Source organism: Chenopodium album, chromosome 19 (genome assembly GCF_948465745.1).
Source record: "Chenopodium album chromosome 19, dcCheAlbu1.1, whole genome shotgun sequence".
Taxonomy (NCBI): Eukaryota; Viridiplantae; Streptophyta; class Magnoliopsida; order Caryophyllales; family Amaranthaceae; genus Chenopodium; species Chenopodium album.
The window spans coordinates 43,385,755-43,409,662 of record NC_137852.1 but is presented as its reverse complement, the minus strand read 5'-3'; the positions used below and the strand labels follow the sequence as shown (position 1 = coordinate 43,409,662).

The following is a 23,908-nucleotide window of genomic DNA, read 5'->3' as shown; positions in this document are numbered from 1 at the left end:
CTTTACCTATCTAATAATAATACTCATGTGTCTAAAGAGCTTTCACTACTCATAAAAGTCAAATAGGGGGCTCACTCACATTTGTTTCATTGACTTGTTAGATGCATCAGATTGTACTTGCCTAGTTGCCTTATAAAGCTTAAGATTAGAAGAGTGATAATATATTCTGGTGTGAGTCAGTGTTTGAAAAAGCGCGCCTAGGCACTGAGGCGCAAGGCGATAAGGGGTAAGCGCCTTTTTGGATCTAGGCGATGCGATTTTAATAAGGCGCACTTGAGGCGCCCGAGGCGCACCTGAGACGCACCTAAGGCTCACCTAAGGCACACCCAATTTATATAGTGCGCCTCACTTCAAAGAGGCGCATTGAGGCGCACTATATAAACAGTTGGCAGAATTTTTCTGCCTTATTAAAATCGCCTTGAGCTTTTTTATACATTGGTGTGAGTTAAAGTCATTGCTTTGATTAGGGAAGATCTGTGATCTTGTCGAAGATAAAATATATTGGCTTCCTTCCATATAAATCTGATGAAAATCTGGAAGAGTAGAAAAGTGAAACGGGTATTGCTCTCCCTGGCCACCAGTTTCTTCAAGGGATGAGTACAAAGATGTTTCAATCATATGTTCAACTATACATTCAATAATAAAGAACTCGACAAGAACAAAACCTAATGGGCAAAGAAAAACAAAATAAATAAGGCCACAAACAAGAAAAAAGGCCCCTGAAGCTGCTAACTACATCTATGAGAAGTTAATGTGTCAGTGTATCTGTTAATAATTACATTTAACCTATTCAGTAAAATGTCTTTAAGAAGAACCACCGGATCCATTTGTCTCACTTACAATATTTGGACCATGGTCTGAATTCATACTGACCTTTGCCTTGCCCTTCCCAGAGCGCTTGTTCTCAGCCGAACCTTCAGCAGTGAGCCTACCCATCTGCTTTTGTAGATCAACAAGGGGATCATTTGATACTTTTGCCTTTGGGCTCTTTTTCTTCTCCTCTGCAACCTTTAGTTCTAATCGGTACAATGCACAAGTACTGCAATTATAAATCTCATACTCAAATAGATGCCATTCTAAGTCCTTCTGTGGTTGGGGATCAGCATAGTAAGACCTCTTCTGGCCATTGTACTCTTTCGCAATCTGCTTCCTTGACTCATGCCAACCACGCCCCTCGTGGTCTGGCAATGACCTCTGCTTTCTGTTTCCAGTCTCAAATGCTCTTCTAGGCTTATCAAAAAAGAGCCATTCTCTGATCTTTTCATCTTCTAAAATTGAAATATCAAATAGTTCTGCAAACCCAAATAAGACCCAAATGAGTAGACAACAAAAAGGATAGCAGTATGCAAATCTCAACTTCATATGTAGCATAATTGAATAAATTGATTGAATTCCATCCTACCATCTGTGGTTTGGCAAGGCGGAGGCCTAACTAATCAATAAACATGCTTACCAGGAGTATTCCATGGAGATTTTGCAGAAGCAGCCCCAAGACATTCTGGAATGCCCACATCTTTTCCCTCCAGCTTTGACTTAAGAGCCACAAAAAGTGGACCATCTTTCAATCCTATACCTCCAGGCCTCATGATAGGTACAGTTCCTGGAGGGCATTCCTTTACTGCTAACTCAGCATGAAAAGCACTGCAGTAGTTGTTACAGAACTCAGACATCTGAGCAGGTCTTACGCAATCCCATAGAGCACATTTTGGACCTAAGAAAGCGGATGGCGGAGGGTTGACATTCGGCAATACACCCAAGAAATCAGGAATGTCATCCAATCCCCAATTCTCAATGCCGCTGGCACTGATAAAGATTTCACTGTCAAGATTATGATGTTCATCCAATTGAGTAGTCATGTTAAAGTTATTAGGCACCATATTGTGCAGACCTGAAGCTTCAAAGTTATTGATCATTCCACCTTGCATATTAGTAGCAGTGTTACTGCAATGCGCAAACCCTTGATAGTCTTGAGACTCTGGTGTATGATTCACAAAACCTGGAAGTTCGTGATGCTGTGGTGTATGATTGTCAAGGTTAGGAAACCCATGTTGTGATATATGATTTTGGAAACCTTCGAAATCATGTTGCTGAGGTGTATGAATCTGAAAACCTTGAAAATCTTGTTGCTGGGGTGTATGATTCAAGTAGCATACCTGTAAGCAAACCAAGTATATGAGTCATGTCATGTAGAACTATAGGAACACAAATCTAATAGCTACAGAGAGAGTGGAGATTTCCAACAGTCAAGAAGTTACTGTAATAAAATGCCTAAGAACACATACATAATTATTGTTCCCTAGAATTATAAGAAACTCCATTGCACATTATAAGGATGATAACATTAAACAAACCTTACTTTGAGGAGATTGAATATTTTGTTTTATTTCTCTTTCTAAGGATTTATAACATTGGACAAACCTTACTTTAAGGAGATTGAATATTTTGTTTTATTTCTCTTTCTTTTAATAACATAAATCAGAACAATCTGCACTCTAAAAGGTGGCTCTCATCTCTCAGTGACTTGAGGTGAAAGAAAAGCTAAGGCTGTGGGTGGTTCTTTTGTTTGTAGGCATAAGAACATGTTTGAATAAAAGTAACAACTGGCAATCTGGCATAGATTTCGGCATACTTGCTACTCATCCTTTTAGATTTACAACAAAAACTCAGTAAACATTGGTTTCCCAAGTTATTTTTTATTTGGATACCAATTTATATAAATACAAGGTTGGCAAGAAGAAAATATAAGAGAAAATAGACCTCCACATCTCCTCCAGAGTTTGGCACCGCAAATGTGCAGGTGGCATCACTATGCCTCGTGATAGGCGGTGCTGTTAATGGACTTGTTGCATCATCTTCTACGTCAAATTGTTGCAACAGCTGACCAAGTTCTTTAGAAAATGACCCAAGACTGTCTTCCTGCAAATCAATGAAATATTGTTATTCAATCTAAAGAAGAGATCCCAAATCATTTTAGGAATAAGGCTTTGTGATTATTGTTGTTGTTGTAATCTAGAGAGAGAGAGAGAGAGAGAGAGAGAGTGATACACACAGGCACTGAAGAAGTTGGAGTTGGTTCAGAGAGATCAGCTTTCCATTCACAAAGCATTTGCTTGACTTGCTCTTCCAAAGTAGCAACATCACCAGCCCGACTCTCCTTCATGGCACCCTGAAGTTCATTGAACACTGATTGAAGACCCTCAATTCGATTCTTTGCTTGATCCTTTAAGAGCCGGTGAGAAGGCTGTTTGCAGTTCTTTGAATCTTTTCCCATCTTCTCTCTCACTATCCTCAGATGTCAACTTTACATGCTACAAGTTGTTCAACCTAATTTCAACAAGGAAAAAAATTAATAACACTATTCTTTCACACACAATCGTAGCAACAAAATCTAGTTTAAGGACAAGGAGAGGTTTATAGTTAAGAAAAACCAGTGGCAATGATATTCTCAATTAAACTTTTCGTACTCTATTCTGTAAGTGGTCTGGCAGTCCAGGTACATGGGGGGTTATTAGTTGTCTAACAACAAGATTGCAACCATTCTTTGCAAAATTGAAAGCGAGACAATTACTAAGAAGTTGAAAGAATAATGTTAAGGATAAGAGTAAAAAGTAAAGGGCAAAACCAAAGCAACATGGAGCACAAACTTAGGGAAATACAAAAAGAGCTTATTTGCCTTTAATCAAACCTTTCCCATATTATTCAAACCTGTCATCAGATATCCTGTTACTTATGTCCTAGTCAATCATACAGAATAGGTAAGTTAAACATCTTGGGGAGTAAAGAATATATAACCAAAAGCAAAACAACATAGAGCACAATTCACTATGCAACTGATTTCAATTACTGCACTAAGACAAAGCCAATATTTATTCAGATCGATTACAAGGGTAATCTAATATTCAGTAGCTATCAAATCTAGCATTAAAATGACAAAGTGGACATTAGCACTAACAAAGTAACAAGTACTTCAAATAAAAATTTCATCTTTTCTTTATATTCAATAATAGCCCCAATTTTCAGGATCCATAGTATGTTGACACATCCGGCCTTGCCCTACAAAATTATTAGATAATCTTGATTTATCTTAGCCCCAATTTTCAGATTTTCTCATCCTCGGTCACCTATTACTAATTTACACCACAAATTGCAATGATTTCCTCCAACTCGGTCACCACATTACTAATTATATCCTCCTACTCGATCACCACATTACTAGATTACAATAGCAAATTGCAATGATATCCTCCTACTCGGCCACCAAATACTAGTTCACACTAACATATTACAATAATCTCCTCGCATTACTAGTTTACTAGCAAGTAGCATTGATTTCCTCGTACTAAATCACCACAATACTAGTTTACACTAACAAATTGCAATGATTTCCTCCGCCTCCGTCAAAACAAATTGCAATGATCTCCTGGAAAGCTCGAACACGATCACCACATTACTAATCTACACTAACAAACTTGCAATGATCTTCTCCTACTTGGTCGACATCATATCATTATATTGATCTTTATCAATTCCTTAGCAAACTAAAAACTAAACTAATTGCAAATTCTACACTCAAAAACCCCAATCAAAAACCACGCGATCCCAAAAATAACATAAATTTCTTCAACAAATCAACATCATAATAATAATATGCCAAAAATCACAACAATAAAGTAAGATTAACAGTAATCAAATTCACTAGGGTTTAGAATTCAAAAGAACAAAAATAGGAATAACAAAGAAAATAGGGGATTGACCTCGGAATTGGAGACAGAATCGCCGAAGACGGCGGAAAAGGCGGTGGTTGCCGGAAGAGATGCCCTAGATTGGAGAAATGAAGTGATTAAATAGGTTGTGTATTTATACGAGGCGACGCGTTTACTTTGTTGATTTCAGGCGCGAGACCAACACTCGGTGCTCACTACTTTTAGTACTTGCAATTTTGCACGTCGGTAGGTTCGAACCATTCTACCCAGGTTTAGCTCTTTTATAAAATAAAAAATAAAAAATTGAAGAAGAATTTTCTTTTTTTCTGTAAAATATATTATTTTATATAAAAAAAATAAAAATAGTTTTCATCGAATATAATCAAGGAATTGGTTTTTTTTCCAAAATTATAGTATCGAGTGTTAAACTTTTAAAAATTCATTAATATAGTGAAGACGTGAAGTATATTAATCATTTCCATACAAAAAATACATAAATAAATAAACACAATATAACTTATGTTATTATTTACTTAATTTCTACTTCATAAGATGTATGTAGTATGTTGCAATTGATTAATAAGTAATGGATGGTTGTGTTAGGAAATAAACTAAAACTTACCAAAATACCAACGAGATTTATTAGGAAAAAGATATGATGTACAGTATGTTATTATTTACTTATTTATGCTTTCCTAAATTGATGAGGACGGTTTCAAAAAAAAAAAAAAATATATATATATATATATATATATATATATATATATATATATATATATATATATATATATATATATATATATATATATATATATATATATATATATAATATGATGAGGATTGTAATTAGGAAACTAGATAAATTTGAGGAATATAATCAATCTAGGATTCATCATCAGGAGGGTTATTGTCTTACCTCATAGGAAATGTAAGTTCCCAAATCGTTCTATGCACACTTCCATTATAACACCAGTAACGGATGATTGTATAATGAATATGACCGCAGATCTCTTAAATACTTCATAGCTCTTAATTCGGAAATTTTGTAAGGGGAAGAAAAAGTTCATAGGATCCTAGGACTCCATGGGAGCGATGACTAAATGAGCAGGCTTGCACTTTGGCCGGTGATTGTTACCACTTGATCCATACGAGCTTACTTTCGACGGCAGCATGGCACTACCTGCTGTGAAGAAGTTCCTATCTTTATCCATAGTAAGTATAATGGAACCTTTCATTCATAAGGAAATAACTTGAATCAAGACTGATAAACCCCAAAGAGCTTGGTTTAACAATTTCGATATCATTTTTTCTCATCAAGATACAATACAAAGAAGTCATTTGGACCTAAATCGAACCCGCCACATTGTATTCCTACGCATTGCCAAAGGCCATGATAAAGAGAGATGGGACTGATAAAGTGATAAACCCCAAAGAGCTTGGATTAACAATTTCGTATCAAGAATAGAGAAGTGGCCAAAAGTATAATTAGACAGCCAAAGAGCACAAGAAAAGCTATCATTACAAATACAAATGAAGTTATGAACTAAATCTGCAAAAACAAAATGCTTGCTTCTCAAAAATCTGTCAAACAAAGGTACTGACTTTCTATTTTACAGTGACAAAATACAGATTTTAATGAAGCCAACTCGGAAGCTACTGGAATTGCCTATTACATGAACAGGGTATACTCTAACTGACACCTAATTATATACATCAACAATGTCAGCAGTAATTCACTCCAAAAGTATGTGAGGCTAAATATTAAATTAGGTCATCATCCTATACATCGTCCATGTTCTGATCATTGTCATGATCACCATCATAATACTCATCATCCCTCTGGATCATCTTATCCTGTGTGTGCTCTGAAAATATGATTTCACAGATAAAAAAATAACCGTAAAATAAGATTAAAGTTCCGTCAGATCAAGTACAAATGGGTGTGTAGTGTAATAAATTGTTTAGTGAGACTTACGACTAATGCGTTCATCAGGATTCTCATCTTCATCAAAGTCAGGAATATAAAAATCAGGGGGGACCTGCAATGAAACTGAATCTGATCAGCTCACTTTTGCCAGAATTGATGTATTGTTCAGATAGCAGCCGATTTCTTAAGCAAAACACAATGCTATCCAACATGACTATTGACACATTGAAACCCCGTAACATAAATTTATTACAGATCTTTGCATCAACCCAATGTGCACACAACTGAAAGACACAAAGTAATTACATATTCCACAGATAAAATTTCTAGCAACACATTTGTAAACATGCAAGCAACTTTTATACAATTAACAACCTAACTAGAGTAACTACATTTAAAGTAGAAACATCAAAAGTATTCTTCCTACTGACCTCTTGCATCTGTACACTTGGTGCATGTTGGATACACCGAAGATTTTCGAGAACTTGCATCTTGATTGTTGTCAAGTATGATTTACTGTTCAGGTTCTCCTGGTCAATGAAACCAAACCAAACATATAAATTTAGTATTGTCTATTAGCTTTGCTAATTAGAAAACAAGTCCACTAGACTAAAAAATTATCAAGCCTACTTATTGTGATCTATAGTCTATGTTACATTGTCTCGGGACCTCGGTACCCATGTCCAAACTTCCTTCTCGGCTATTTTGTGAAAAACTTCCGTGATTTCCAAGTGTTGTACCCATATCCAAATGTTGAGGATTCGACACAGGTATTTGAGGTGAAATGAAGAATCCATGTAACATAGATCATAGTTATCATGTGGGATCTAATCAGAATCTTCTCAATGTACATACTCATAATGTTAACACTTAAAGATATTACTTAGTAACATTTACAGATATTAATCGTTGAACTTGTGCGTTGTCAAATAAGATAAAATAAACGGAGGAAGTAGGTCACATTTGATTAGAAGTCATTCTTAAAGAATAAAGTAAAAACGCAAAAATGATTAGAGGTCATTCTTATTTTTTTACTCCACCATGACACATTATAATTAAGGGTGATACTACCTCCATTACATATTATGTGCAATTTTTGGGTATTATTTGTGAAAAATAAAAAATTCCAAAGTTGCACATAATTGTAACAGAGGTAGTATGAAAGTTTGAAGTTTAACAAAAAAAATTATATATCAAGAGACAGCCTGCTGTTTTGAAACAGTACAAAAATATGAATAAGGCCTATGATTCGGAATAAAGATTATATTACTATACGAGGAAAAAGTTCAGAACAAAAAACATACTATGTGTCCATTTGGAATCCTCAAGGAATAATCTGGTCCAAAGTATTTGATATACTCATTCTCTGGAATCTCTGTACGAGGGAAAAATAAACATGCAGCACAACAATGAAAGGCATCAAGACATATAGTGACTGGAAAAGGAAAATAACTGGAAGTAGGTTTCAACCATGACATGCCACAGCAGCAAGGAAGAATACCATTTGGTAAATCCGTATCTAAAAGAACTCCTGTTTCAACTGTCCAGCATCGAGCAACATTCTCCTTTGTGTAGCCACCTCCTCCAGTAACCTGATAACAAGATCTGTCAGGACAGTGTAGTTCATATAAGCACCTAACCACCAAAACATATAATTTCCCTGAAACCTACCAGCAAGGGAAGATTAAATTTCTTCACAAACCTAACGCACTCTGCATGCCCTGTTATTTGTAACATCATCAACACAACTATCATTACTTAGTCTTCCAAAAATCTACAATGCACTTTTATGCCAACAAATTACCAGAAAATAATAAGACAATATGATCAAATAACAGAAACCAGCACCATCGATAGAGAGGTTGAAGCAGCCTAATCTGTCACCAGCAAGTGAATCTGCACCACATTGCAGAACAATCACTCCAGGCTGATAAAATTCAACAACCTTGGAAATGATCTGCAACATTGAAATAAATGACAAGAATTTAACATTGCTTGTGGTGTAACATATCTTACAGTTTGTATTAGCTTGGTGGCCTCTGAAATATAACATACCGTCTTGAACAGCCTTGTAAAGCTAGTGTCATCAATACCATCCTTGAGAGGAACATTTATGGCATAGTATTTCCCTTCCCTTTCCCCGTTTTCCTACATGAAAAATGACAACAAATCAATATCGAAGAAAAGTTTTCCTGAGATCAAATTACAATATAAAAATATTTTCACATCTATTTGAGCTGCTTTAGCAATACCAAATAGCAAAAAAACATCTGGCCAACCAACACACAGTCTAGGGTAAAAAAATACCAGTAATTCCAGAAAACAGAGCAACCAATTTCATTATAATAAGACAAAAGGTGACTAAAGATCCAACCTTGACATCTCCTGTTCCTGGAAAGAAGAGATCTCCAAATTTATGGAAACTGACAGTCATCACCCTGAAACAAAAGGCATGGAAGAACTGAGATGCAAAGTAAACTATGCAAGCACCAAACATATTTAGTTTTACCATATTGATCCCTAATTACACTCCTTACTCCAGATGACATGTTAAATTGTTAAAATCCCACTAAAATACAATTATATACTTCCAATGTGCATTTTTATCCCAACATTAATTAACATTCGACAATAAAATACCTAGCAAGAGATCACCTTGGGCTAACAATACATATAATCGTGACAAAAATCAATATGTTCGAATTCGCAGCATGATGCCAAATGTATTTTCAACTCTAAGGAAGTGGCATACCTATCAGTAAAATAGAATGCCTCTTCAACACCATCCCCATGATGCACATCAATATCAATGTACAGAACACGGGCATGGTACTTTAAAAGCTCTAAAATCCCCAAAACCAAGTCATTGATGTAACAAAATCCAGACGCCTCACATTTCTTTGCATGATGCAATCCCCCCGCCCAGTTTATAGCAATGTCACAAAGGTGATTATTCAACCTACGTGCAGCATCTGTCAGGAATTAACGCAATCATTAGGATAAAATAACACAAATCATATTGTATTAAAAAAAGGTCCTGAAACTACCAATGGTTCCGCCAGCATAAATTTGGCAAAACTCAAACAAATTGTCGAAGACTGGACAATCTTCTCCAAGATTATCTGAAAGAAAGGGAAATCTTTTGTCAGCCAGCTCACACATGCAAATAAAAGGGGAATTTGTCATATGCCAATAATAGGCCATAAGGCAAGTCAGAAGACCAAATAAAGGCAATTAAATAGAAAGGCAGAAAAGACGGCACATTTTGAGTTGAATTGAGTAAAAAGAAAAGTGTGGATGACAGATGGAGCGTATCATAAAAAAAAAAAACCCAAGTTTGCTTCATGAAAAATTAAATAATGAGATGACATCACAAGAGGAATAAGGACACTTAGGACTAAATAAGACATGCAAAAGATGTAACTTCGCCTACCAATTATCAGATCAAAACAGAATTAAACATGTAAAATCATTTTTTTCCTTTTCTTTCTTTACAAAAAGGTTACCATTCATGCTGAATCTTATAGATATAGACACCTTCAAAAAAACCAAAAAAAAAAAAAAAAAAAAAAAAAAAAAAAAAAAAAATGGTGGGCAACTGGTAAAAAACAACAAATAATTGAGTAATTCAAATCCTTCTCTCAATATTTTTGAAAGACTGAAGTGGCAACAAGAAGAAAAGAGGAAGTAAGCTCAAAATTATTGAAACAACTCAACAGATGATTCAAAATTCAAATGGAGGAATTTGCAGCAAAAGCAATCATAGAGTACGAAAAGCTCAGAAGACTTTGCAAAAAGGCTTAATGAGTGCAGCTAGAATTACGAATATTAATGAAAGCTCCTCCTAACAGTGTAGCAGAAATAAGGAGTTTTCGACAAAAGTGTGAGCAATTTATGCAAGCTGCGAGACAAAAGTAATTATTTCAAACAACAGTAATCCCGCATAAGAACCTATTCTTCTAGCATACAGCTTATTTTGTAAATAAGGCACTAAAACTAATGCAATAAGACCAATGCCAAAAAGTGCATCTAACAGCACTCTCTCGAAAGAGATCTGAATGTTCCAGACTGGCCATTCCCTATTGTAATAAGGCTAAAGCCAAAATGTGCATCTAATAGCATTCTCTTCAATGAGTTTTGAATGCTCCAGATTGGCCACCCCATCATTTTCCCTAAAGATCATATTTATATTTGATGACATAATGCCATAAAGAATTTTCCAATCCTCCGGGACATCATATAAGCAAAACCTTAGGGTTAAGTGAATACACTAAGTCCAAATTCAATAAATAGTCACCTATAATTACCATACCCTAAGGAGGGAAGATACCTTATCAACCTCCAGAGATTTTTAATTTTAACTAAAAAGGATTATATGAGAATAACTAGAGAAAAATATTAAAGAAAGGGAGTACAAACAACAAGATATACATATAACCAAACCCTTAAAATTGAGTTTACAAACAACAAGATATACATATAACTAAACCCTTAAAATTGAGTTTATAAATGGTTCTTGGTCCTTACCATAGCCTGAAAAGAAAAGTCTAAAAGATACCAAAATCTTAATCAACCTCCAAAGTTGTAAAGGAAGATATTCTCTCCAAAGGGTAACCCATATACGTTGAAGACCAACTTTTGATCTTTATTCCTTAAATATGAATACTTCAGTAAGAAAAGACTAGGAGTCCTCATAAGCTACCCAAAAATTAACAATTTCTTATTCAAGATTCCATTTTTTCCAAGAATAAACATGGGACACAGGCCTTTGACGGCTTTGCCGCTTTGACCCTGGAACATATAAGCCATTACCTCAGCTATTTACAGAACACTAACCCAGTATTATGAAGAGAACCCTGTGCAACTTCATTAGCCTCTTTACACATTACATGAAAGGTCAATACCACCCAAACATTCCATTGAAGTAGCAAAACAGTACCATTTTTAATAATTAAACAATTCCTAGTTTCCTACAATAGCTGGCTTATCTACAAAGCCTGAACCATCAAAATATATCCAATTAACTTTTAGAAAATACAAGAATTAAGTTCCTGACATTGGAGATTCCCTAAGCTTCTTCTAGTGTAGGTCATCATCAGTAGAGCATCCACACAACAAAGAATCGTTAATTTCAGGAAAAGAATCAGACCCACCATCTATGTTACTCCAACTCTTAATTAGTACGACACATCATTTTTGGAACTATTCACATAAAACGGCCATGTCAGACATTTGTGGACACATACCAGAGTGAGACACTGCTAGAAGAGTATGAGCAACATAGCTCACCATCATTAACATAGATATCAAAAAGACTAACTTGAATTTTATACTAAAAGCCACTTCAATTGAACAGAATATTCATGTTCCTTAACAAAACAAAGAAGAGAATTGTAATAGACCAACATTAGGAAGGGTATTTTGGGAAGTCTAATGCTTTTAGGGTAGTAGTCCTTGACTCCTTTGCCTTAGTATAAATAGGGGATAGTATATGCACTAAGACATGATGTGAATTGTGAGGAAAAATGTGAGAGTAGTAACCTCAAGTTACTAGGAGAGTGATAACCTAAAGTTATCAAGAGAGTGATAGCCTTAAGCTATTAATCTATCCTTTTGTACCCAAATTCTGCCATTATCAATCTAAATTATCAAGCTTTTATATCTTAATTAGTCCTTAAATCAGAAAGTACCAAGTCAGTCCATAACAAGAATCTATGCTCAGCCCTCTAATTGCTTTACTTGCTGAGAGAATAGAGTACTATAACTTTACCCTTATACCTCATGATTAGCTAAGACCCTTATACCTCATGAATTGATAACTTTACCCTAAACATTGACTACATTAATTAAAAACCTTTGAATTGTGTAACTAATGGACTCAGTAATGGTGCGGCCATTGCACATCAAGTCAAGTACCTCCACTCACTAGATCACACAAATTGCTTAAGCACCAAAGTCTCTGCTGCCTCACATAGTATCTCAAAAGCCCTCTTTACTACTCCATATGACCATATCTAATTAAACCCTAGCCACCCAAAAGATTCTCCATCAAGTCTTAAATCTAGAAAACACTCATTCAATCATCTTAGAAGTTAAGGAATCCTAATCCATCAGATTGAGAACTCAACACCCTTACCATCATTAGCCATCACATCACCCAACACCCCATCAAGTGCCACTTAAAATCCACCCTCACATCTGCCGACCTCTCCTAGGACAACAAACGAAACCCTATTCTCTCTTGACAGCAACCCTAATTCTAAATATCCCCATTTTAAGAACCAAAAAGCTTCAACTCTAGTACTCTACCAATCTACTCCCCTTATAAATAAAATTCAAATTCAAATTTTACAAAAAAAAAAAAAACAAAAACAAAAACAAAAAAAAAGCAAGAGTTCCTCAACACTACTGTCTACTGTTCCTTTACCACATACCCCCACCATCATAAAGCTTTTGCTAGGCTTCATTTCTTAATCCTTAGTTATAGCAAATCCCCAATCATTTTATGTTCTCAAATGACAGAGCAAAAGATTCACACCCATATATATGTAGGATAACCTCAAAGGTCTAACTAGAAGATAGAGGGCACATGTAAAAAAAAAGGATGGGCACAAGAATAGTATAAAATGAGAAGACCACGTGGAGAATTGTCTACTTGTGAGTTCTTAGAATGGCCTCTGCATCTATGCAGAGTGCTAGAGCTACAAGTAAAAAATAAATAAAATAAAATAAAATAAAGTCAAAAGGACAAGGGAAAAATTGAATCAAACAATACTTGCACTTCAAGAGATCAAAATCAAAGTATGGTTTCACAATTTTAAGGACAATTATAACACTCCTTAACCCCAGTGATTTAAAAGGAAGACTATTGTATATATAATCCCCTTAAGAACCTTATCGACTCCCTTTATAGAAAGATCATAAGAGGTAGAAGAAAGAAGTATTTGATGTAGACAGAGAAATCGGGGAAACAAAATAATGAGGGAAATATTACCAATCATCTTGTTTATCAATCACAAATTGTCTGGCAAACTAATAACTTATAACAAGTATTGAAACTAAAGAATTCACAATCTCTAGATACAAATAGGAGATTGCAAGACTAAAAGGTTCCACATTTCTAGATAAACTAGTAATGGAAAAGAGTTAAGTTAATAATATCCCACATGCTTGTGATGGACTAGTATACACACAACTATAACTCCATGCCCAAAAAAAATATAGGTCCCAATATGATAGTTCAGTCCACGTCAAATTTCACATATCAAATTTAAATTCTTATAGTTCATCCCCTAGAAGTTTCAAAACCAGTTTAAAGTAGACAATCACTTCTGTTTAAAAAGTATGTACCAAAGTTGTTAAGAAGACTCAAAACTTCAAGCAAAAAAATACGCCTACTAGCCCAGCTTAAAAAAAATAACAAAATAAAATATACACAACCTCTTGATTCACTAAACTAATTTATTGAAGAAAGGGTATGTAGTTGCTTGGAAAGGAAGGATACACCCTACCCACCATGGCACCACCTAATTGGAAAATTAAGGGTTGCTACATTAGCAGAGCAATATGCAAATCATGGGTCCAGATATGTCCAGTGCAAGGGAAACATCTACTGAGTAGTGAGAAGGCAGCTTACAAGCAGGTTCCAAATAGAGTATAAAGTATCAGCAACGACAGCAACCCCCCCCCCCCCCCCCCTCCCCACTTTTTTTTTCTTGACCAATTGATCTGGCTAGCTGAATTCAACAAACAACCAGGCTCCTATGCAAACAAAAAAATTTTGGGAAATGTACTTTAACCTAAAGGACTATTCTAAAAAGAGCACATCAACTAATTGGCTCATATTTTCAATTTTCAATACTGTTTCTATAGCGTGCAATTGCATAAAGGATTCCAACCATTTATAATTTTAATTATCAACTTAATAGCAGGAAAAAATGCATGAGTATCAGCATGCCAAGAAACTTAACATTATTTTTAAGACAAGGTGTTTACAACTTCAGTTACATTTTTGCAATATAAATTATAATGTCAATCTCATTACTATACTCCACAACCTCCTCACACATAACCAAATGCTCCTCGCCTCTCAGCAGCATATACATAATCCAAAGTACGCTAATGCCTTAAAATATGATAGTTCATTAGAAGGTGAACTTCCATTTTTCTATCTCTCCATCAATGGAGAGATTTAGTTTATTAAAAGGCGAAGGAAAATGGAACCTTCTAATTCCTTCCCCTTCTCTCCTTACAAAAAAGACATTCAAACAAAAGATGATGTATCCCAAGAACACCCTTCTAAAGGCAAACTGGCAAAGGGAGTATATAACAAAAAAGAACAGGGAAAAGTGGCAAAAACAATCATACTCAATTAAACATACATTTTAAGTCTAATGCACATAATGACACCCTCTTGTGGACAATTGAATACTTGATTGACTAAAGGGAAAAAAAACTACAGAAAAATGATTTCTTTATGCTAATATGTTATTCAGTTAATCAGTTAGCCACTTTTTCATAGTGTTCCCAAAAAAACAACATCACTAATCACATTCCTCAGCCAATCAATTCTCCTACTCTGGCATAAGCGATAGCAGTACATCAAATCAGTGAAATAACCACAACAAACACATTATACACTTTCCAATGTCACACCAACAAACTCAAATATACAATAAAGCTCAAAGATTAAAACTTTAAAGCATACATACATTTGGCCATTTCAGTCATGAAGCGATGCTGCTTTTCGGGCGTAATTCGATGCAAAAACTCCACATAATCAGCCGAATGAAACTGCGCTAGCTCTACCGGATACGCTTTATGAGGCCTCTGCACCGTACAAACTCCACAAAAACCACATATAATGAGCAAGAAAACACAGAAATTCCAAAAAAAACAAAATCAATAAACCCATAAATCTATTCCACTTACATAAATTTCCATCTTTTTGTGAAGATCGTAAGACAGAACAAGGTGATGGGTCATACATAATCTGTGAGGCTTCATCGGATGATTCGGCCCGAAATATACACTCCCAACATCACCTACAAAACAATTGAAACGATTAATTACAACAAAGGTATGAACTTTCGAAGGAAGAATTGGAGGAGAGAGAAAAATTAGGGTTTCAATCGGATAAAAAAGGGGGATTTGGAAAGATACCATCATAGAAGTAAGAGATTTTATCTTTGGAGCGCATGTTGAGCAAGTTGTTGGTGTAGCTGAAGAGATGAAGAGACAACTACAGTGGCATATGTATCAGGTGGTTTTCGCCATTGCAGGATAACTGGAGCAGCAGAAAATGGAGTGTGAGAAAAAGAGAGTTTTGGAGCGCGGGTGTTGGACTTTGCAAAAAGTAGAGGGTGACAATTGGATAATCCGGGTAAAAATTAACCCAAAGTAGGTACACACAGTCTGGAAAAATATGATTTGGTTTCGATTTTTTTGGGAAAAATGGTTTGCGATTTGGTTTGGTTTTTCGAAATTATAAACCAAACTAAACCGTAAACCAGTAAACTGCTTTTTAATATTTATATAATTTTTAATTAAATTAAAATAGTTATTATATATTATTAAAAAAAAAAAATCATTAGACTATACTCTATACTCATTCTCAAATATCAATACTTAATATTCAATAGGTCATATGACTCATATTGCTCTTACAATTACTTTTGTATACACCCGGTTTTCAGTAATTTACTGTACATCGGGTGTCACTTTTGTCGAATTTAGTGTCACTTTTGTCGAATTTAGTGTCACTTTTGTCAAATTTATCAATAAAGCAGAAATAACTCTTATATATGTTAGAGTAACTTTTGTGCGTTTTAGTGTAACTTTTGCGCATTTTATTGTCACTTTATAACGGATGTTCAGTAATTTACTGAACATCTGTTTTATTTAAAAGTTTGTTTTGCTCTTATTGTGTTAGCACTTAATACTTGATTAGTTGGTTGTTATTTTTATTAAAACTTTGCAGTAAAATTTAATCCCTTTGGGCTAATTATTTAAACTCTATTATAAATTTATTAATATTTGACAATTTTGTAGGAAAAAATGTCGTCTCATCATAAACCGCAAACCAAAATTCAGATCAGACCTTACTATTATCGCATAATTGCTTCCGGAGATGCCCAGGTCCACCAGGATGCTTTGGAATATCTTACAATTGTATGAATCAGAGCTTCGGTCTAATAGGATATGCATGTGTCAAATCTATAAGACTTTGTTGCTAACTACTTTCTCTGTTTGTAAATAATCGATACATTTTCCTTTTATGGAAGTTTACTATTGATTACTACGTATTCATTTTTCTTAACTTTTCTCTAACTTTTCACATTTTATTGAGAATAACTTGTCTTCTACATGTCTCAACTCTTCCGATTTCATTTATATGCGAGCCCAATGGATCTGTAATAATTGTTTGATTCAAGTCTTGCACCAGATTGTAAAAGTAGCAAAATACTGAACTAAAAGGACAATACCGCCATATTGTCCAACTTCAGTCTTGTTACTTTTCTTGAGGGTCAAAATTCTGAGGTAGATTACATTGAAAGAGGACCATGTATTATGAGGTGCCTGTTTGTCAAATTTTTGGAGAAATCACAGAATATAGTGTGTATTCATTTGGTGTGCCTCTTATTGTGCTCGTAACAGGAAAAGATGCCACCTTTTTCTTCTACCAGCATTGGAGAAATTACCAAGTCAACCAACATAATTGACTGGGTAACCGAAAAGGTCACAAATAAGTGTATTAGTGAGATTGTAGATTCCGTAATTAATAATAGTGTATTGAGTGCATGAGTGCATCTATAGTGCTTGCACTTAGGTACACAGCATTTGAAGAATACCAAAGGCCAACCATGGTGGATTTGCAATCGAACTTTACAACATGATCAGGGCCTCTAACCCTATCCCTACCACCATTAATGTTGTCTGAATGTCCATGACTCCATGCTACAGCCTCTATTTTTCTGTTCATTACAATTGATCAATACTGCATATGGCTTTGATTCATTGTTGTCTCATTTTTCTGTTCGGTGCTCTTGTTGAATGAATAGTATTATGTAGATCTGTTTGTTGAAAGTTTCTTCCAATTTTCCAAAACATCACTGAAAAGATACTTTTTATCAATCACTTGCAAAATGGCAGAAATGCTCATTTGCTTGTTCATCCAACTTGTATATTAATTGCTTAATTTGTAAAATGTAAGAGTATATCAGCTCAGCAAATTTCATCTAAATGAAATGAAATTACCCTACAAAAATTTGAAAAAGCATTTACTTTTCCCCTGCTTTTATTTTTGAACTTTTTCATGCACTATTGGTATTAATTATGTTATCTTTGTAAAAGCTAGCAGTAGATGTAGATTTGTGATGACTAATGGTTGACTACAAGTCAATTGTGACGTGCTTACTGTTTTACGGGTGCTGCTCCTCCACCTATGATTTTTTACCCTTGAGAAAATTGAGCGCTTATCAATTTGATTGTGCAGGTCTTCCTATGGTCATACAAAATTAGCAGAAGGCGAGTCATTGAACAGGTACTATTTTCTTTACTTATTGTATGCTTTCATTTCTCTGAAATTTCTTACTACAGTATATGTGAGGAATGTTGATAGAAGTTGCTTCAACTGCAGAACACATAAAGGTAAATTGGTAAAAGATTCCAAACTTGTCAACATAGACTTGTCATGGACTGATGGTTGACATGAAGTCAATTTTGCTGCATTAATTTTTCACTTAACTTTGATTTATATTTCTGAAAATTTATTTACTAAGTTGAATGGTTATTACTGTGGTGTGCAAGCTGTTTTTCTAGATCATGCCATAAATAATCTAACAAAATACTTGCAGAAGGCCACATCATTGAATAGATACTCCAATCTCTAATGTTACAGATGATTTTAAGTCAAATAAAATCGAGCTTATGAGATAAGACAGTCCTGTGAAGCATCGGTGATAGAAAGAGTTGTAGCTGGAAATATTTGGATTGGAGGCAGGAAGAAATCATAGATGTATCTAAAGGTATGTAAATGCTACCTACGTTTCCAATTATTTGCAATGATTAGACAAAGTGTGAGTAGAGAATGTCTAATTGTTGCAAATAATTCGAAACAGAGGTAATATCATCCTCTAGTCTCTACTTCAAAATATACAAAGTATTGATTAGCTGAGAATGGCCTAACCATTCTTCTTCTTTATCCTTTTTTCTATTCTTAAATTTTTTTTCATTATTTTTTATTAAGTCAGTTTTATCCAAATCTTTCCATAAAGACATTAATAATTCTCACAAGCTAAGATCTATACATTTTTTTTGTTAGAACAGATGCATTTAATTAATTGCCAACATCATTGGCATTAGAAATTGTCCCCCCTATGCTGTGATTAATTTCTACAACTGAATTATTGTGCTAAATTAGGCCTTAATCCAACTCAGTCTGTAATAGGCGTTATGTCATAAGATTTTAATTACATGCATTCAATAATAAAACCGACATTTTTGATGCAGAGAGGGGACAAATATTGGATATTTCATGGAAGCGAAAAAAATTTAATAAAAAATGGAGCTTGGGTATTAGAAAAAAGCATATCTTTATTTCATGGAAAAACAAATCCAATTCGCTACTTCTCAACTGATGAGCTCAATCACATGAACGTGGAATATGAATGTAAATTGCATGGATGCTTTAGCATGTACCAAGGCTCTTGGCAGGGGAGAGCTGTATTGGTAAAATTGCTAGATTTGCCTGAGAAGCTATCATCGGAATATTTCCGTGAAGTGGTTGGTTCACTGATGGGTACGCATGGTAATGATCATAAGGCAGAGTGGCATACAGTTGAGTTTCTAGTGAATGGTTCTCACGGTAATTTTCATCAGCTTATGCTATGCCCACCGCCTGAGGAGAAGAAGGAGAAGGAGGAATTATTGGAGCTCTTGCGTGAAATTGTGGTTGGTTCACAGATGGGTACGCATAGTAATGTTCATAAGCTACTAGGGTGTTGCCTCGAAACTGAACTTCCTGTTCTTGTTTACGAGTGGATAGAAGATGAAACTCTTGAAGATCGTATATTACTGATAAACAAGGACCAAAAGAAACAGCCATTAGAGTGGAAGGATAGGCTAAGGATTGCTTGGGAAATATCTCATGCTATTGCCTATCTTCACACTGCTTTTCCACGGCCTATCATCCACACACAGCTAACGCCTAAAATAGTGTTTTTAGACAACGACATTGCCAAATTGCATAACTTTGGTAGCTCTGTTTCTATCCCTGATGGGGAAGAATTTGTGGAACTTGATGTTATACATGGGACTTCAGGCTATATGGCTCCTGAATATACAAACGATTCTCATGTCGCAGGGAGTATAGATGTGTATTCGTTTGGTATGCTTTTTCTTATGCTTCTGACTGCAAAAGAAGTTAGTGAGCAAGCTCGTAACTCAATTGGATTAAGAGAATGGGTGCAGGAAGGTATAAAGCACAAGTGCATAAGTGATATTGTAGATTCTGCAATTACTAGAAATGGAGTGACAGCCATTGAAGAGCTCCAGTTGAGAGCATCTATAAACCTTGCACTCTTGTGTGTTGTCAAAGAAGCATGTTGTAGGCCAACAATGGTGGAGGTTGCAACTGAGCTCAAGAACATGATTACATCCCCTGAATCTATCCCTTCCACCAGTACTTTGAAGGTATGACTTTTGAGACTAGAGCCTATTGTTCTTAATTGCTTTAAACTCTTACCCCAAAAAAAAAAAAACAAAAAAAAAAAGCGAATACAAATCTGTATGACATGTTGCTTTTCTTTGTGTTTGATTTATATACTACCTTATTGTTTGCAACAAAGGATTTTTGTATGTCTCACAAAGAATACCCCTTTGTTGCATAAATAGGAAACAGAGGTAGTAGTTGAAGTATTTTCTTTCTCTTCTGAGGTATAACTTCAAACGTCCTGCAAGACAATAATATTAGACAATTTACTAAAAACTTGCTATATCCTTAATCATGTATTCATGTGTCAACTTTATTACTACTACACTTAAAGACAGTTTACAGTACAAAAGATCTTCCGGATGGTAAGGTGCTTTGGCTAAATTCTTTTGCATGCCTTTGATGTATCTCATATGATAATTGATAGCTCAGACTATGGATCTTTTGTAATATTGGTTAATTCGGAGGTACCTATTTGTCTTTGGTCAGTCTCCTAATTGCCAAGTATTATAAATCTGTCTGCACATTCCTAACAATTTGCTTAACCTCTATTGCTTAAGAAGCATTTATGTGTTACATGTATGTGAAATCTTTAATTTAGGAAGTGTTGCGCACAAACAGCTAATTGTGAATAATTTATCAAAGGTTCAACCTAAAAAATTGTAAATATTTATCAGCATATCGAAGACACACTTAAAATAAAAGAGAAATGGCATCACAAAAAATTGCAGAATATAAATGAAGCAATGAAAAGAGAGCTATTAAAAAAATACTTGGTATGCAGCATTGAAGCTTTTACTGTGTACCTAAAAATATGAAACAATTGGTATGACAGTTAGAGTTTGTTAATTTCATTGGTTGTTGCAGGGAAGAAAAATACACAGATTTTTCAATGGAAGTGAAGAAAATTTGATGCAGTTTAAGTTGTTGCTTCATGAATTTTTTTCCTTGGAAAAACCTATCCGTTACTTCTCTGTTCATGAGCTCAACACCATGAATGTGGAACACGATCAGATTTTCCGATATTACTACCAAGGTTCTTGGGAAGGAAGGTCTATTTTGGTAAAGCTGCAAAATGCAGTGACCATTGACTCCACTGAGATTCAATGGAGTATTTTGCGTGAAATAATGGTTGCTACTAAGACATCTATTCATAATAATGTCCAACAATTATTAGGGTGCTGCTTTGAGACCAAATTTCCTGTTCTAGTTTATGAGTGGGTGGCTTCTGAAACTCTTGAAGATCGTATTTCACCCAAAGATGAGAACCAGAAAAGGCTGCCACCATTAGCGTGGAAGGACAGGCTAAGGATAGCATGGGAGACATCACATACTGTCTCCTATTTTCACACAACTTTTCACAGTCCCATCATCCATGGAGATTTGATGCCTGAAAATATTTTTTTGGACCAAGATGGCTCTGTCAAACTGTCCAATTTTAATCATTTTATATCTATTTCTAATGGTTTATTTGGGGTAAATGGTCATAGAATAGAGACTATCAGTGGTTTTATGATTCCTAAATATTATGAAGGTTACTCAGTGGCAGAGTGTGCAGATGTGTATTCTTTTGGCTTGCTTTTACTTGTACTCTTAACAGGCAAGAATAATGCTTCTTTTCCGTCTACTACCACAACAGAGCGTAAAGAGACTAATCTAATTCACTGGGTAATCAAAGCAGTCAGAATGGAGCGCATTAGTGAGATTATAGATCCTGCAATCAATGACAATGAAGTGACAACCATTGAATTGAGGGCATTTATAGATCTTGCACTCAGGTGCACAACAAGTCTAGCAGACTGTAGGCCAACTATGGCGGATGTTGCAACTGAGCTCAAATGCATGATTTGTTCTCATGAGTCTATCCCTTGTGCAACAAGCTTTCAGGTTTGACTTTTAAGACAAGGGGTGCTTGTATCCTTATTCATCATTAATGCCATTAAGAAACAATTATTGTTTGCTGAGATATATCTGTTGATCATGCTGCTTTTTGTTTAATACTTTAATCAAGGATTTATTCTTATGTTCATCTCTCAGGGTCTTATTTTCATAATTTATTTTTATTTTATATAAAATTCCTAATAACAGTTCATACAATCTTCCAACAGATGGCAATGATTTTGATTAGAATTTACGACATTCCTATGAAATTTGTTTGTCATCCTTTGTTTTCAGTTTTACTATAAAAATCTCCATATGTAGTATAGTGATATATTTGTGTTTGTTAATTTCATTTGATGTTGCAGGAAAAGGACATATACAGGAGTTTTTGTGGAAGCAAAGAATATTTTATGCAAAATGAAGCATTGTTACTAGAAAAAAACATTTCCTTGTTTCATGATAGAGCCAACCCAATCTGTTACTTCTCAGTTGATGAGCTTAATAGCATGAATATTGAATATTATAGTGTTTTCCGGGAGGATGGTGTCTTTAAATGGTATCAAGGTTCTTGGATGGGAAGAGTTGTTTGGATAAAGCTGCCAAGAAGATTGTTTGATATGGAGAGCCTAGCACACTCCGACTATATCCGACTGAGCCTTCTGCAAGAAGTTGTGATTGCTACACAAGTAGCTGCTCTTAATAATGTCCATAAACTACTAGGTTGTTGCCTTGAGACTAAAGTTCCTGTTCTTGTTTATGAGTGTATGGATGCTGACAGTACTCTTGAAAATCGTATATTATTCAAAGATGAGAACCAAAACATACATCCGCCATTGGAGTGGAAGGACAGGTTAAGAATTGCACTGGAATTATCTCAGGTTGTTTCTCATCTTCACAAATCTTTACCCAAGCCTATCATCCACGGGTTATTGAGACCTCGTAGTGTTTTCTTGGACCAGGACAATGCTGTCAGATTGTCCAACTTTAGCTCTTCTGTTTCTATTCCTGAGGGTAAAAAATTTGTGCAAAATACATTTGATAATAGCTTTTATATGGAACCTGAATATTATGAAAACAGAGAAGTGGGTGAGTGTACAGATGTCTATTCATTTGGCATCCTTTTCCTAGTGCTCTTGACAGGGAAGTCTGCTGATTTTAGCCCGGCAGAGGGACATATCAGGTCAACAAAGTTAGTTGACTGGGTAACTGAAAAAATCAAAAAGGTGTGTGTTAGCAAGATTGTAGATCCTGCAATCGCTGAAACCGGAATGTACACTGCTGAAATGACTGCATCTATAAAGCTTGCCCTCAGGTGCACAGCCAAAAGAGACAAAAGGCCAACCATGGAGGATGTTGCAACTGAACTTGAAAAAATCAGATCCTCTGATCTTCCAAACAGTTTCTCTCGACTACGGGTTTGCTTTACTTCTTAGTTGTTCTACTCCAATTTTCTCATGCTTTATGTTTGTGTTGAGCAATGCTTTAAGTTGTAGTTAAAACTCGTTTTTTTGAAAGAAGTTAAAACTCGTTGAATAAAGATGTTTATCAATCAAAAGAGTGCCTATAAGTTTGTGTTATTTATTCAATTCTCTTCATTATTTGTCATATTCAGCCTTTAGTATATACATTCTGCACATTTTCAGAAGTTCATTATAAACCTATATAGTAAAATTTTATTGGAATTAT

The 23,908-nt window shown here is 35.1% G+C and overlaps 3 protein-coding genes across 4 annotated transcripts; 1 reads left to right on the top strand and 2 right to left on the bottom strand.

The window, feature by feature from the left end:
* Positions 1-594: 594 nt before the first annotated feature.
* LOC145595793 (transcription factor VOZ1-like) lies at positions 595-4,885 on the bottom strand. The gene is made up of 5 exons (XM_081652215.1): positions 4,755-4,885; positions 3,050-3,324; positions 2,758-2,916; positions 1,454-2,153; positions 595-1,292 (listed from the first exon to the last, which is right to left on the bottom strand). Exons 2-5 carry the CDS (start codon positions 3,269-3,271, stop codon positions 805-807), a joined length of 1,569 nt encoding a protein of 522 aa, XP_081508341.1. The 5' UTR covers positions 3,272-3,324; positions 4,755-4,885; the 3' UTR covers positions 595-804.
* A 1,316-nt stretch (positions 4,886-6,201) lies between these two features.
* Positions 6,202-15,943, bottom strand: LOC145595792 (histone deacetylase 9). 2 transcript variants are annotated; one of them, XM_081652213.1, is made up of 14 exons: positions 15,793-15,943; positions 15,562-15,674; positions 15,342-15,459; positions 9,678-9,752; positions 9,383-9,602; positions 9,005-9,068; positions 8,686-8,778; positions 8,479-8,587; positions 8,302-8,351; positions 8,132-8,222; positions 7,935-8,005; positions 7,062-7,160; positions 6,679-6,742; positions 6,202-6,568 (listed from the first exon to the last, which is right to left on the bottom strand). In XM_081652213.1, the coding sequence occupies exons 1-14, from the start codon at positions 15,827-15,829 to the stop codon at positions 6,483-6,485; spliced, it is 1,290 nt and encodes a 429-aa protein (XP_081508339.1). In that variant the 5' UTR covers positions 15,830-15,943; the 3' UTR covers positions 6,202-6,482. The 2 variants fall into 2 exon arrangements, with proteins under 2 accessions (XP_081508339.1, XP_081508340.1); XM_081652214.1 differs by having other exon boundaries at positions 15,342-15,473; positions 15,793-15,942.
* Positions 15,944-18,044: 2,101 nt separating this feature from the next.
* Positions 18,045-23,877, top strand: LOC145595791 (uncharacterized). The gene is made up of 5 exons (XM_081652211.1): positions 18,045-18,172; positions 18,530-18,656; positions 19,141-20,322; positions 21,209-22,228; positions 22,588-23,877. The coding sequence occupies exons 2-5, from the start codon at positions 18,645-18,647 to the stop codon at positions 23,653-23,655; spliced, it is 3,282 nt and encodes a 1,093-aa protein (XP_081508337.1). The 5' UTR covers positions 18,045-18,172; positions 18,530-18,644; the 3' UTR covers positions 23,656-23,877.
* The last annotated feature ends 31 nt before the right edge of the window (positions 23,878-23,908 follow it).

What these genes read in the sequence shown, in the direction of transcription:
- LOC145595793 (XM_081652215.1), bottom strand. Translation starts at nt 3,271, where the DNA reads ATGGGAAAAGATTCAAAGAACTGCAAACAGCCTTCTCACCGGCTCTTA. An exon ending in ACTCTGGAGGAGATGTGGAG is followed by an intron (nt 2,154 to 2,757) that starts GTCTATTTTCTC and finishes GTTTGCTTACAG; the next exon opens with GTATGCTACTTGAATCATAC. An exon ending in ATCTCCATGGAATACTCCTG is followed by an intron (nt 1,293 to 1,453) that starts GTAAGCATGTTT and finishes TTGGGTTTGCAG; the next exon opens with AACTATTTGATATTTCAATT.
- LOC145595792 (XM_081652213.1), bottom strand. Translation starts at nt 15,829, where the DNA reads ATGCGCTCCAAAGATAAAATCTCTTACTTCTATGATG. An exon ending in TTATGCTGGCGGAACCATTG is followed by an intron (nt 9,603 to 9,677) that starts GTAGTTTCAGGA and finishes AATTCCTGACAG; the next exon opens with ATGCTGCACGTAGGTTGAAT. An exon ending in CTTCAACCTCTCTATCGATG is followed by an intron (nt 8,352 to 8,478) that starts GTGCTGGTTTCT and finishes TACAAATAACAG; the next exon opens with GGCATGCAGAGTGCGTTAGG.
- LOC145595791 (XM_081652211.1), top strand. An exon ending in CTTCCACCAGTACTTTGAAG is followed by an intron (nt 20,323 to 21,208) that starts GTATGACTTTTG and finishes TGGTTGTTGCAG; the next exon opens with GGAAGAAAAATACACAGATT. An exon ending in CTTGTGCAACAAGCTTTCAG is followed by an intron (nt 22,229 to 22,587) that starts GTTTGACTTTTA and finishes TTGATGTTGCAG; the next exon opens with GAAAAGGACATATACAGGAG.